At 42.7% G+C, this 13467-nt stretch overlaps 1 protein-coding gene across 3 annotated transcripts in view; it reads left to right on the top strand.

Annotated features, from left to right (window-relative positions):
• The window catches only part of flt1 (fms related receptor tyrosine kinase 1), a 243360-nt gene that overhangs the window by 177363 nt on the left and 52530 nt on the right, over positions 1-13467 (top strand). For all 3 annotated transcript variants that reach the window (XM_041198845.1, XM_041198847.1, XM_041198846.1), the window contains exons 18-21: positions 2312-2416; positions 4424-4537; positions 6755-6843; positions 8004-8154. In XM_041198845.1, coding sequence (XP_041054779.1) covers positions 2312-2416; positions 4424-4537; positions 6755-6843; positions 8004-8154 — 459 coding nt within the window. The remainder of the gene's footprint in view (positions 1-2311; positions 2417-4423; positions 4538-6754; positions 6844-8003; positions 8155-13467) is intronic.

Genomic DNA, 13467 nt, shown 5'->3' on the forward strand with positions numbered 1-13467 from the left:
ACAGAATTGCATGCAATATTCCAAGTGTGGCCTAACCAAAGTTCTATACAGCTGCAGCATGACTTCCCAGCTTTTATACTCAATACCCCTGCCAATGAAGGCAAGCATGCTATATGCCTTCCTGACTACCTTATCCACCTGCGTTGCCACTTTCAGTGACCTGTGGACCTGTACATCCAGATCCCTCTGCCCGTCAATGCACTTAAGGGTTCTGCCATTTACTATAATTCCTGCCTGTATTAGACCTTCCAAAATGCATTATCTTGCATTTGTATGCTTTTGTATACCATAGTATGCTTCCAGGGAACAGATCAGGGTCAAAGTGAGTCATGGGAAAGAATTTATGCTGGCCATTTGTGGGACTGCCTCTAAACCACCCAAAAGCATTCAGTTTTCTTTAAGAAAACTTAAGCCTAAATCCTCCTGGGCTCCTTTTATTGTGGGCTGAGCCCAACCTATCCTTGCCTTTTGTCTTTCCATAGCTTTGTGATGGTGCAAGGGAGAAAACATAGTTTTCTTAGGCACTGACCACGTGAAAAATCAAGGCAGGCCCTCAGTGGCTGTAGATCCTGTGGTATGTTTACTTTCAAGTCAGGTGTTGCCAGAATACATTTTCAGCAGCTGTTTCCTTGGTAATCATAGCTGACTTTTCCCCAACTAATGCAGGAGCACTACAGCCAACTGTGCATCGTGTGCTGTCCTGGCTAGAATCAGCTAACTCAGTGGGAATTGAACCTAGGACTATCCTGGTCTGCATGGTTCAATCAGATAATGTGTTTAATTGAAGTCAACTGAACTGTTTTCCTTGCCAAAAAAAGAGTTGGTTCCTTGATGTATTTTAAGACAGGAAGCTTAAGTTATAGGTTAAACTGATAACACAACCATATTCCGAAGCTGTTTGTTTGGGTGAGAATCATAGTTGTTCCCTGCATTTTATGAATTCCTGTAAGCTATGCATTACAGAAGCGAAACAGGATATGATTAAGATGGACAAACTCAGACCACAGCAAGAGCTTTGGCTTTTGGCTTTTGATGTGAGTGAAAGATGAAGCAATGATTTGGTAAATTAGCAGTAAAATACAATTCCTAGAGCCAAGACTATCTTTTAGTAGTGTACCTGGCATGTTTGTTCCATTGAATCCCTATTTCTTAAAGGTTAATGAAGTAGCAAGTAAGGTATTTCACAATTAACCACTTCTGCCAGAGAAGAGACAGGTAGACCTCTACTCACTTAACAGACTTGGCCTCTGAATATGTTCCCAAACTTCTGTGAAACTGAGATCATGGGAATCCACAATGTGGGCAGTTCACACCGCTGGCCCTGTTCCCTCATGTCTCTGTCTTCTAAGCAGTTGATGAAGGAGCTCCTGTATCTGTGTCTCAGCTAATTTTCCAGCCTTTCCACCACAACAGAGTTATGGTGGGAGTACAGTGGGAAATGTCAGCCCTCTGCTAGCTATTTCCTCTTAACTGGATAAATTACCACTCTGTTATATTTCAATGGGTAGGCATAGTCCATTTATTAGACCGGAATTGCTAAACAGGTAGTTGCAAATAAATTTATACCATAACTGTTTGCTGGTATTCTCTCCAGATACAGTAAAATAGCACTCCCTAATGGTACTGATTTACTAACTTTCTTTAAATCTTGACATATTCCCTGAACGCTAATTAACAAACCTGTAGCTGGAGTGTCTCATGATCTTCTTGTTATTAAACGTTCCTTGCTTATCGTTTGGCGGTGAAGTTACTCGTGGCCAAAAAAATAATGGAAGCTCTTACTCTTACACAATCCATTTGAACATTTTTTCTTTTTTACACGTCAGAATCTGGAAGCATCACTTTTCAGACAGCTGACTGCTAGACTTTATCTTGGTGTTCTAATCAACCATATGGGGAGTTAAATATTTTCAGCAGTATTTCACATCTCCCACTCATTTGTGAGGTTGTATTTCAACAGCTTCCCTTCACTGCTGTTGTTCTAATTTCCTTGCAGCTAACTACTTCTAGTACAATTATTGCCACCAGTCTTAACATATCCACTTTTTACAAGAAGCTGATAGGAAATCCCTATTTAGGTCTGATGAAAGCATTGCTTCAGAGCCGACATTTTAAGATTTCTGTTATGGTGTCTACATCTGAAAAGGAAACCAGTGCAAAAATAACTGCCAAGTGGCTGGAACACCAGCTTATTTGAATGACCAAACTAGTGCTCTGAGGCTGATTATTGCATTGTGAGCTTTCAAGAGAATGGGAATGATTCTATTTGAAGTTGTCTACTTAGCTTTGCTTTGCTTGTCTTGATCAACAGGTAAAGCTCTTGGCCGTGGGGCTTTTGGGAAGGTCGTTGAGGCTTCTGCCTTTGGCATCAATAAATCATCCACATGTAAAACTGTTGCTATTAAAATGCTAAAAGGTAATCTGACTCTGATTTTACTGAATTGTGATAATGACTGTAAAAGTATGATTAAGACATACTTGACAAATGTTGAATAATTTTGCCATTGTATCATGTAAGGAACAAATCTCCTTATTGACTAAGTATTTGTAAGTGTTTGAAATTCTGCTGCAAAATACTTTGGCCCCAAAATTCTTCAGGTTGCAATCCTTACAGTTAAGATAAGATTGCACTCAAGGATGACCTCCATCACTGGCCCTGCTTGTGTGCAATCAATTGTTTGTCACCTTATTTACATGGTGTACTTGGATACAAGCAACATTTTAGGCGCATGTGTAGTGTCTGCTTCCTTCTGTAAAGATGGCCTTAGTATCCACCCAACTATGCTGTAGGGTCACCTACTAACCCTCCTTACTTTAAAAAGATCTTCAGGGAGTGTGATCCTGTGGAGAATGGTTCACTTCCACAGGGTCCACAGGCCAACCTGAAGAACAGAAATCCCCAGTTCAGCAAGGCCGCTCCCTGGCTTTGCTTCAAGACCATCATTTATCCTGCAGTGGATGGATGGGAGTTTCACCTTTGCAAGACAACCAGAGACCTCCCAGAAATGGCAACAACCTGGGCCAGAATTTTACACTCCCTCCGCCGGCAGGTCCTGAGGCGAGTTGGGTGGGGGGGTAGCGTGAAATTGCATGGACGGGATTCCCTCCAGGATCCTGCCTACCCCTACCTGGTCACAATTTTACGTTAGGGTGGGCAGGGCCTCAGACGGGAAGCCCGCCCTTGCCCCAATTAAGGCCACTTAAAGGCCTTTTCCTGCCCAGCCTCAATTTTTAGGGTGACGGGTGGATGACAGATCAAGGGGGACATACCTGGGCGGGTGTGTGTGGCGCCTCCATCAGAATCCCCCTTCTGACTTGAGGCACCCTCCCCTTAAGGTCTAGTGACCTTCGGACCTCCGGATATCCCTCCCCACCCAGCCTATCTCCCAGGACACTGATTGCTGTCCTGGTGACCTCCGAGCCTTCCCTACCCTCCCCGCCCTGGGTGCCTGTTATGCTCTACTATGGGGTTGCTTTGCTCACAAACCGGTTACATGCTTATCTGTCATCAGGTAAGTCGATTACAACATACTACAGATGCAGAGACCAATATGAAATGAAGCATATGCTATTTATTTATATAGACAATAGAGCATGCTTGACATAACATAACATGATCCATGCTTCCCCAACCAGACCCTACTCTAGACTAACATTAACATGGTGGCCCACGCCATACAGCTACTGGGTCTTGCAGTCATGGTGGTCAATCTGCTCACATTCTCTTAAAGGTGTATTTGGCCTCAGATCACTACAGTGCCCTGCCACTTACCTCTCTTCCAGTTCCCGGCACTTCGTTCCAGGGCAGCTCCCTGCAGTGCCTCTTCCAGCTACAGCAGCATTATTCCTGGAGGGACTGGAGATCTGCAGGCCAACCTGATTGGCTGCAGCTCTCCAAGGCAGGACTTCCTCCCTGTGACGGATGGAAGAGTCGCTTTATGCCAATCAACGCCCATTGGGGGGGAAAATGGCATAGGGGCTGCTGGAATCGGTGGGGATATGTTCCCTGCTGACTCTTTGGATGGCCGGGGCTGAGCCCCTGCCATCCTGAAAATTTAGGCCCTGGTCTAAATGTGTTCCTGGAGATTCCACCAATCTATTACAATTACAGTGGAAGACCATCAGAAACCCTATGCAATTTTGAGGCCTGTGTGTTTGCCATATGACGCCTGTATTTTGTATGGAGAGGAAAACAAAGTAAAGAATGCAGAGATACAGTAAAATAACAAATGTTAGTTTTGTTGTTAGCATTACAGAATTATTCCAGTTCTCTATGTACGTATTTCAGATTTGTATTTTATATCACTATGTAGCACAATTAAAACCTTTACTTGTTTATTTTTGATGGGTAGGATTTGAAAATGCCCAAACTAAAAATGAGCATTCTAGTTCTTTAAATTGTTTAATATTATCTTCTTCCCAGAGGGGGCCACAGCCAGTGAATACAAAGCTTTAATGTCAGAACTAAAAATCTTGATTCATATTGGACATCATCTGAATGTGGTGAATTTGTTGGGAGCATGCACCAGACATGGAGGTTAGTAGCATTATAACTGTATTGACAGCATATTGTAATTTAATAATAGCACAGAACAAAATCTTCATTAAGGTTTGACTGCAAAATGAAACTTTACTTTGTTAGAAGGAAAACCTGTAGCAAAGTAAATCCGTGTGGAAGATCCCCTCTGCTGTTTATAGCGCATTTATCACCTTGCTCTGAATAACAAACAGAGGAAATCTTGAGTTATGTGCGAAAATGTTTTGCTTTTTAAAAGGTGGTATTTTGTTAGAATTCCTGACAATATGCTATTTATCAGTAACAGTAATAATTCAAATAGGCTTGGCAATACTACAGCAGATGCTTGAGGCTGGGACAGTTGACCCTTGCTTTAATTACCTAATTCTAGTTTTGCCTGTGGATTAATTTATTAAGGTAGGTTTTAAGAATTGGTGTATTACAGGTCATGGATGCCAGCTTGCTTGCCTTACCGGCAGTGCGCAAAAGGAGTGGGGTTGGAGTAGACCCTGGTGGAGGGATGGGGGTGTTGCATTCACCATGAATGTTGTTTTGGAGGAACACTTCCGCTACTCCTGAATCCACACAAAGGTTTACTTTCAAATATTTCTCAAAAGCTTATATTTAGTTGGTGGCTGCATGGGCCATTTTTCATTCATTTTGGTGAAAAAGAAAATTATGTGGCATGTAAAACAGGCTGCTGATTCACTGCCCCCAGTTTTACGCTACTGCCCAAGGCCACTTCACCCACTATATTTGTTGTATGCACAGAGAAGATATTGATGTTAGCTGAAGGGCATTGGGAACATTTACAGTTTCAGTTTAGGTCCCAGGCCCATCCTTGCTTATTTGCTCCCAGTCCCAGCTCTATTGAATGGTTCATCACTATGCAAAGGCTAAAGTGAAGAATGAGAATCAGATCAGAGGGATGGGCAGTGACAGAATTCTTTAGGTGAGCACATGCCCTTTCAGCTGCTAGCATCATGCCAGGCAGATGAAGAAAATGAGATGGGAGGATACCATGGGAAACTATGACCAGGGATGTCAGAATTATTGCTTGCTCTTTTGTTCGTAACTTAAGCAATCAAATCCTCACCATTATCTCTACCCATAAAGCTCAAAGGCATATTATGCACTGTACAAATATATTGGATAACATTAGTAAGAAATGCATGTTCTAAAATAAGGTCCTTCAACATTGATGTGAAAAATATCCAAATCTCTGCTGCATATCCAGACCATGAACTTCCTCAGTTCAAGACCCTGGTGGTTATGCTAGGATCACTCTCACCAGTGTCCTCTAGCACTAACCCCTCCAGACTTTATGGCTGGAATTTTTTGTGGAGACCGTGGCCATGACCACGGGTCATCAGGGTCATCAGGCAGTTAATTGTATGGGGTCGTAGCTTCTGCCCTCATCTCTGCAGTACTTTTTAAAAGATTGTTCCCTTTTTATGGGTACCAGGCTGGACCCCAATGGTGGTGGACCCACTGTAATCAATCTGCAGGATGGTATGCATCAATTCACTTGATATATTTGCCTCCTTGGACTGCACTAGGCTAGCAGGGTCTCACGGTTTAGCACACCCCGGTCTCAGTTCTGTCCCTCCACACACAATATTTGTTCATGTTCATGTAGGAGAGGAACAGAAATTCAGCATTTCACAGTGAAAGATTGGGTATTCTTTCCCAGATTTCGGGTCCCTAATTTTATAAGTAACGTATAAGCCAATTTTTCTCTACACCTTCCAAAGCAAATAGTTGGCTTCTCAATTAGATGCCTTGAGTTTTGCATTACATCTGAGATTGAGCATTGAAATATGAAGTTCCTCTGTTTCGTCTGTGAACCCAAAAACCCTGCCAGTTCTGCTTCAAGAGGTGAGCAGCTGAGGATGCTGAGAGTAGAAGGGGAAAGAGGAAACTTTATGTATCACTGTCTGACCGTAGAAATATCATACACAAAGGGAATAGCCCCATCAAGGCACCTATTGTTGCATGTTAAGTTTCTAAAAATACATTTTTAGCAAGAACATTCTTTAGATCTTGAGATATTGGTTAGATTTGTGAATCAGACACAAAGCCTCTGTCAAATCATAGGGACCACACTCAAGATTTAATGAGGTATGCAAACAGCAAGAAAGGCTTGCTGGAAACACAAACTTAGAGAATTACTCTTATCCTAGAGTATTTTAAAGAGTTAAATTGGATTTACATTGTGCCTTATTTTTCTATACACAGGTCCTTTGATGGTGATTGTTGAATACTGTAAATATGGCAACCTCTCCAACTATCTGAAGAGTAAGAGGAATAACTTTGTGCTGCATAAGGTGATTGCACCATAAAGATCTTCATTTTGAATTATTGAGATTCCTGCTTAATTAACATTTTAAATCGAAATTGATGTCCACGGGCAGTATTTTCATTCACAGCAGAGAAATTCTCCATTATGTGTCTGTTCCTGGGTTGCCACTTCCCAGCAATTTTAAAACTTAAAATATAATAACAGGGAGTGATTGAGGGACAATATTAAATATTCAAAATTGATTAACCCTGATTTCTTTTCTATTCAGTACCTGTCATTGGCATGAGTAGGAATTCACCAATTAGAGAATCATATACCAGAATTTGTGTTGTACCACTTTCCGGCACAGGACTAGAAATTTGTTTTGGCACCTTTCAGGCATCCAACTGTCACAGGGATAATCCCTGCACCCAAAGGAGGAGGCATAAGGATTGTGTGAAACTGGTCCTCAGGCCCCATCTATATAACTAGGGGCCTAGTCTCTTCTGCTCCTCTTGTCTCCACATAAGTTTGATTTTTGTTATAAATTAATCATCACAATGGCAGTTGCTGGCTGGGCCACATCCACATCAAGAAAACCTTAGCAGTGCAGGCTTTACGCCTACTCTACTCAAGGCATCCCAAATTCACTGAGTGATCCTCAAACATGTGTCAGGCCCGCCATTGGTATATGAAAAAGGCTTAATGCCTGTTCCAGGGGCTTCCTTGGACACTGCAAAAATGGTCTGACCAATTTCCAACTGGGACATTTTTCAGGCATTCTTGGGGCACACATTACACTCTGAAATTTGGTCTCATTCACACCAAGGTTTTGTGATGTCCATAACTAGAAATGTTTCAGTGGTGCTGGAAAACCACTTATGTCACCATAATAGGTAGAGTTGTTTATCTGGTAAAGTTACACAGTAGCTTGTATCTAGTATTCACTTTCCAGAAACTGAATTTTCTTTCCTAACATGAGGTCATTTCAGTTAGTTTAGCACTGACACCACTGAAGGAGTTAGTCCTCCATTTAATTCTTTCCCTTGGCTGCACTGTGAGCTGCCATGGCTGAGAGGGCTGGAGACAGGTAAAACACAATAAAATGTAAGACATTCATTTTAGTAAAGAGCTGCTGTTTATTTTCAAAACATATTGTTTTTATAAGTTTTATAAGATTTCTTCCTGTGTTCGATCTGTGCATAGGAAACCACACTGCTGTCAGACCCAGTTCAAGAAAAGGCCTCCATGGAGGGTAAAAAGAAAAGGCTGGCTAGTGTCACCAGCTCCGAGAGCTCCACGAGCTCTGGATTTGATGAAGATAAAACTCTAAGTGATGTTGAAGAGGAAGAGGAGGGTAAGACCCGATTCCTTCCTGATTTCTTCCTGATTTACAGCCTTCAAAGTTATTTTTACACCAGACTGAGTATCTTTGATGTCCTTGCTGATTATCTATGTAATAAACATCCGTGGGATATTCTTAATAGGAGGAGGTACACCTTTCAAGTTTGGAAAGGAATAAAAATACATGGTGTGCTATGAATGACAATTATAGTTCTTATCAGATTGTCTCTAGTTTTTCAGAACAGTAGGGAGGAAACCTCACCTTATTATTTTGCCACTAATTACCGTGCGAGGTGAAAGGGTGTTACCGGGAGTAAGCGAACATCAGCAGTAGTTGCAGCTTTAGTGTTGCCTACTAGTGGAGCTTCACCAGATGATCAGAAATTTTTCTACAGTGCACCACCAAGGGAACAGCTTGTCAATGATGACAACGTACTGGGGAAAATTCAGATCTGAATGATGGGTTTTATAACTCCTCACTGGGTCCACCAAAATATACATAGTAATTTATCCATCTCAAATCACCATTTCAAATCTCTATAGATTTTGAGCAAACTTATGTTTCAGCATAAACTGTACTATTTGTAACAAAAACAACAGAGAGCCTAATGAGTGTTCAAACTCTGATGACAACTGGTTTTACAGAAAAGCATATTATACCCTACCTCAGATTATATAATAATTATATTATAATTATATTATAATATAATTATATTATAATAGATTATATTGATTGCCAGGCTGATTAATCAGTATCAGGCATTGTTGATTAGTACTCAACTTCATGTATGAGCCTAAGGCAGTGAGTGTCATGGGTCTGGTTGATTAAAATATGACACGTACTACTTAGGCGAATACATGGAAAATGGTTTGCAAGCGTGACCCTAAGCTTCTGGTCACTTTCTACTTTGATCTCATTCCAATCTCTCCAGCCACTTCCTCCTTCAATAAAACTCAACACAAGCTCAAGGAACAGCAACTTATCTTAATGCTAGGCACCTAAAGCCTTTCAGCCTTAACATTAAGGTTAGCTGCTTCTGATCTTAATCACTTATTTTCTCTTGGACACATTAGGACAGTTTAATGCTCCCCTGCTGGTGGATTGAAGGTTGGGGGGGTGGGGGGTGGGGTGGAGTGGTGAGGTTTTTAAATCCTGTGTGTGGTCTGCCTGCCATCTTCCTGCCCATCCCTGCCCCCACCACAATTATACCAGTGGTGCAATTAATGGCCACTTAAGGACCTCATCCCATCATCATTAGCATTTAACCAGTAGCGGGAGAGGCACACACTGTTTGGGTTTTGAAATGCAATCATTACTACATGTCCTAGCTGGCTTGCTGTAGCCATGTGAGCTCTGCAGGTAGCTAATTCACATTCAGTTCAATAAAGACATTGCATTAGAAATGAGTTTGTAATACACATCAAGTTTCTCTGTGGTGGAGAAATCCCTCCTTAATGGACCCCTGGGGTCATCGGAGGGTCCCACAAAGCTTTACTCCCACCCCTCATGGTTATCTCCCACCATGGTCTCTAAAATCCCAGGAACCAGCTTGACACCCGGCGAGGCCCCCAACCATACCTAAATGATCCAGTGCCACATGCTTGAAGTGCTGGCCTCTGACTGGCTGGTAGCTCTCTGAGAAAGGACTTCCATTGCCCAAGGGGCAGAAATCCCGCCTCCAGTCAATTAACAGCCAATTGGGAATCTGGCACCTTCCACAATTCGGCCAATTATAACTATTTACACCTCCTGTGATTCCATCTTTTGTTTCCAAGTTTGTCCCATTATCAGCTCTTTTTACCTTACACCATCATTTGTTTTGTGATTTAGTCACTCTTAGCTTCCATCCTACCGCAGATCTTTCCCTTTTATTCTTCCCCACCCACCAAACCCCACCCTAAAATTCATTGGTTCTGCTCTTGCTTAAAAACAGTTTATTGGCAGGATCTTCCCATCGAGCTGAAACACTAATGTTGTTTCTCTCTTCATAGAAGCTACTTAACCTCCTGAGTATTACCAGATCTTTAACTTCTGCAGTATTAGACCATAAGACAGAGGAGCAGAAATTAGCCATTCGGCCCATCAAGTCTGGTCCGCCATTCAATCATGGCTGATAAGTTTCTCAACCCCATTCTCCCGCCTTCTCCCCATAACCTTTGATCCCCTTACCAATCTAGAACCTATTTATCTCGCTCTTAAATACACTCAATGACCTGGCCTCCACAGCCTTCTGTGGCAATGAATTCAATAGATTCACCACTCTCTGGGTAAAGAAGTTTCTCCTCATCTCTGTTCTAAAACATCTTCCCTTTACTGTGAGGCTATGCCCTCGGGTCCTAGTCTCTCCTACTAATAGAAACATCTTCCCCACGTCCACTCTATCCAGGCCTTTCAGTATTCTGTAAGTTTCAATCAGATCTTCCCTCATCCTTCTAAACTTCATCAAGTATAGACCCTGAGTCCTCAAACGTTCCTCATATGTTAAGCCTTTCATTCCTGGGATTGTTCTCTTGAACCTCCTCTGGACTCTCTCCAGGGCCAGCACATCCTTCCTGAGATAAAGGGCCCAAAATTGCTCACAATATTCTAAATGTGGTCTGACCAGAGCCTTATAAAGCCTCAGCAGCACATCCCTGCTTTTATATTCTAGTCCTCTTGAAATAAATGCCAACATTGCATTTGCCTTCCTAACTACCCATTCAACCTGCAAGTTAACCTTAAGAGAATCCTGGACTAGGACTCCCAAGTCCCTTTGCACTCCAGATTTCTGAATTTTCTCCCCATTTAGAAAATAGTCTATGCCTCTATTCGTCCTACCAAAGTGCATGACCTCACACTTGCCCATGTTGTATTCCATCTGCCACTTCTTTGCCCATTCTCCTAACCTGTCCAAATCCTTCTGCAGCCTTCCCACCTCCTCAATACTACCTGTCCCTCCACCTATTTTTGTATCATCTGCAAATTTAGCCAGGATTCCCTCAGTTCCTTCATCTAGATCATTAATGTATAAAGTGAAAAGTTGTGTTCCCAACACTGACCGCTGCGCAACTCCACTAGTCACCGGCCGCCATCCTGAGAAGGACCCCCTTATCCCTACTCTCTGCCTCCTGCCAGACAGCCAATCTTCTATCCACGCTAGTACCTTGCCTCTAACACCATGGGCTCTTATCTTACTGAGCAGCCTCCTGTGCGGCATCTTGTCAAAGGCCTTCTAGAAGTCCAAGTGGATAACATCCATTGGCTCTCCTTTGTCTAATCTACTTGTTACCTCCTCAAAGAATTCTAACAGATTTGTCAGGCACGACCTCCCCTTGATGAAACCATGCTGACTTTACCCTATTTTACCATGCACTTCCAAGTATTCTGAAATCTCATCCTTAATAATGGACTCTAAAATCTTAGCAACGACTGATGTCAGACTAATCGGCCTGTAATTTCCCGTCTTTTGCCTCACTCCCTTCTTAAACAGGGGGGTTACATTAGCGATTTTCCAGTCCTCTGGGACCCTCCCTGACTCTAGTGATTCCTGAAAGATCGCCACTAATGCCTCCACTATCTCTTCAGCTATCCCCTTCAGAACTCTGGGGTGTAATCCATCTGGCCCAGGTGCTTTATCCACCTTCAGACCTTTCAGTTTTCCTAGCACCTTCTCCTTGGTAATGGCCACCATACTCACTTTTGCCCCCTGACTCTCTTGAACTTTGGGGATGTCACTCGTGTCTTCCACCGTGAAGACTAACGCAAAGTACTTATTCAGTTCCTCCGCCATTTCTTTGTTCCCCACTACTACTTCTCCAGCGTCATTTTCCAGTGGCCCAATGTCCATTTTTGCCTCTCTCTTAACCTTTATATATCTAAAAAAAACTCTTGCAAACTTCTTTTATATTACTGGCTAGTTTACCCTCATATTTAACCTTCTCCCTCCTTATTTTTTTTTTTTAAATGTCCTCTGCTGGTCTTTGTAGGCTTCCTAATCCCCTGGTTTCCCACTGCTCTTCGTCGCATTGTATGATTTCTCTTTAGCTTTTATGCTGTCCCTGATTTCCCTTGTCAGCAATGGTTGCCTCGTCCTCCCTTTAGCATGCTTCTTCTTCCTAGGCATGAATTTTTGCTCTGTCTCCCAATTTACTCCCAGAAACTCCTACCATTGCTGTTCCACTGTCTTTCCTGCTAGGCTCATCTCCCAGTCAATTCTGGCCAGCTCCTCCCTCATGCCTCTGCAGTTGCCTTTATTCAACTATAATACCGTTACATCTGATTCCAGCTTTTTCCTCTCAAATTGCAGGGTAAATTCCAACATATTATGGTCACTTCCTCCTAAGGGTTCCTTCACCTTAAGCTCCCTTATTAAATCTGCCTCATTACACATCACTAAATCTAGAATTGCCTGTTCCCTAGTGGGCTCCACCACAAGCTGCTCCAAAAAGCCATCTCGTAGACATTCCACAAATTCCTTTTCTTGGGATCCACTACCAACCTGATTTTCCCAGTCTACCTGCATATTAAAATCCCCCATGATCACTGTAACCTTGCCTTTCTTACACACCTTTTCTATCTCCTGGTGTATCTTGTGCCCCACATCCTGACTACTGTTCGGAGGCCTGTACATAACTCCCATTATGGTTTTTTCACCTTTGCGGTTCCTCAACTCTACCCACACAGATTCTACATCATCTGACCCTATATCATTTCATTTCTTACTAACAAAGCAATCCCACCCCCTCTGCCAACCTGCCTATATTTTCGATAGGATGTATATCCTTGGATATTTAGCTCCCAGTCCTGATCCCCTTGCAGCCATGTCTCCGTGATGCCCACCACATCATACCTGCCAATTTCAATCTGCGCCACAAGCTCATTTACCTTATTTCGTATACTGCGTGTATGCAGATACAAACCTCAATCCTGTATTTCCTATTCCCTTTCTCATTGTCGTCCCTTTATCTGATGTGCTTGAAGTTAGATTCCTAGCCCTTTCCAAACACTCTGTCCTATTTTGTGTTCTGGAGACTTTAATAGTCTCTTCTGGGCTCTCCTTTCTTTTCAGTTTTTTCATAATTTTCCATGAAGTTGAAACCACCACTACCGCAACCACCCCCCCCCCACCGCCCCCACCTCGCCCACACGCTAACCTGCTGCTTGGAGTTTTACCCTTCCCTCCAGCATCCCCCCCCCTTTCTAGTTTGAAGTCCTGCTGACCACCCTATTTACCCTTTTCATTGGAACATTGGTCCCAGATCGGTTCAGGTGGAGACCTTCCCAATGGTACAGATTCCTCCTGTTCCAATACTGATGCCAGTGCCCCATGAAATGGAAGCCCTCTTT

This window comes from Carcharodon carcharias, chromosome 11 (assembly GCF_017639515.1).
Source record: "Carcharodon carcharias isolate sCarCar2 chromosome 11, sCarCar2.pri, whole genome shotgun sequence".
NCBI lineage: Eukaryota > Metazoa > Chordata > Chondrichthyes > Lamniformes > Lamnidae > Carcharodon > Carcharodon carcharias.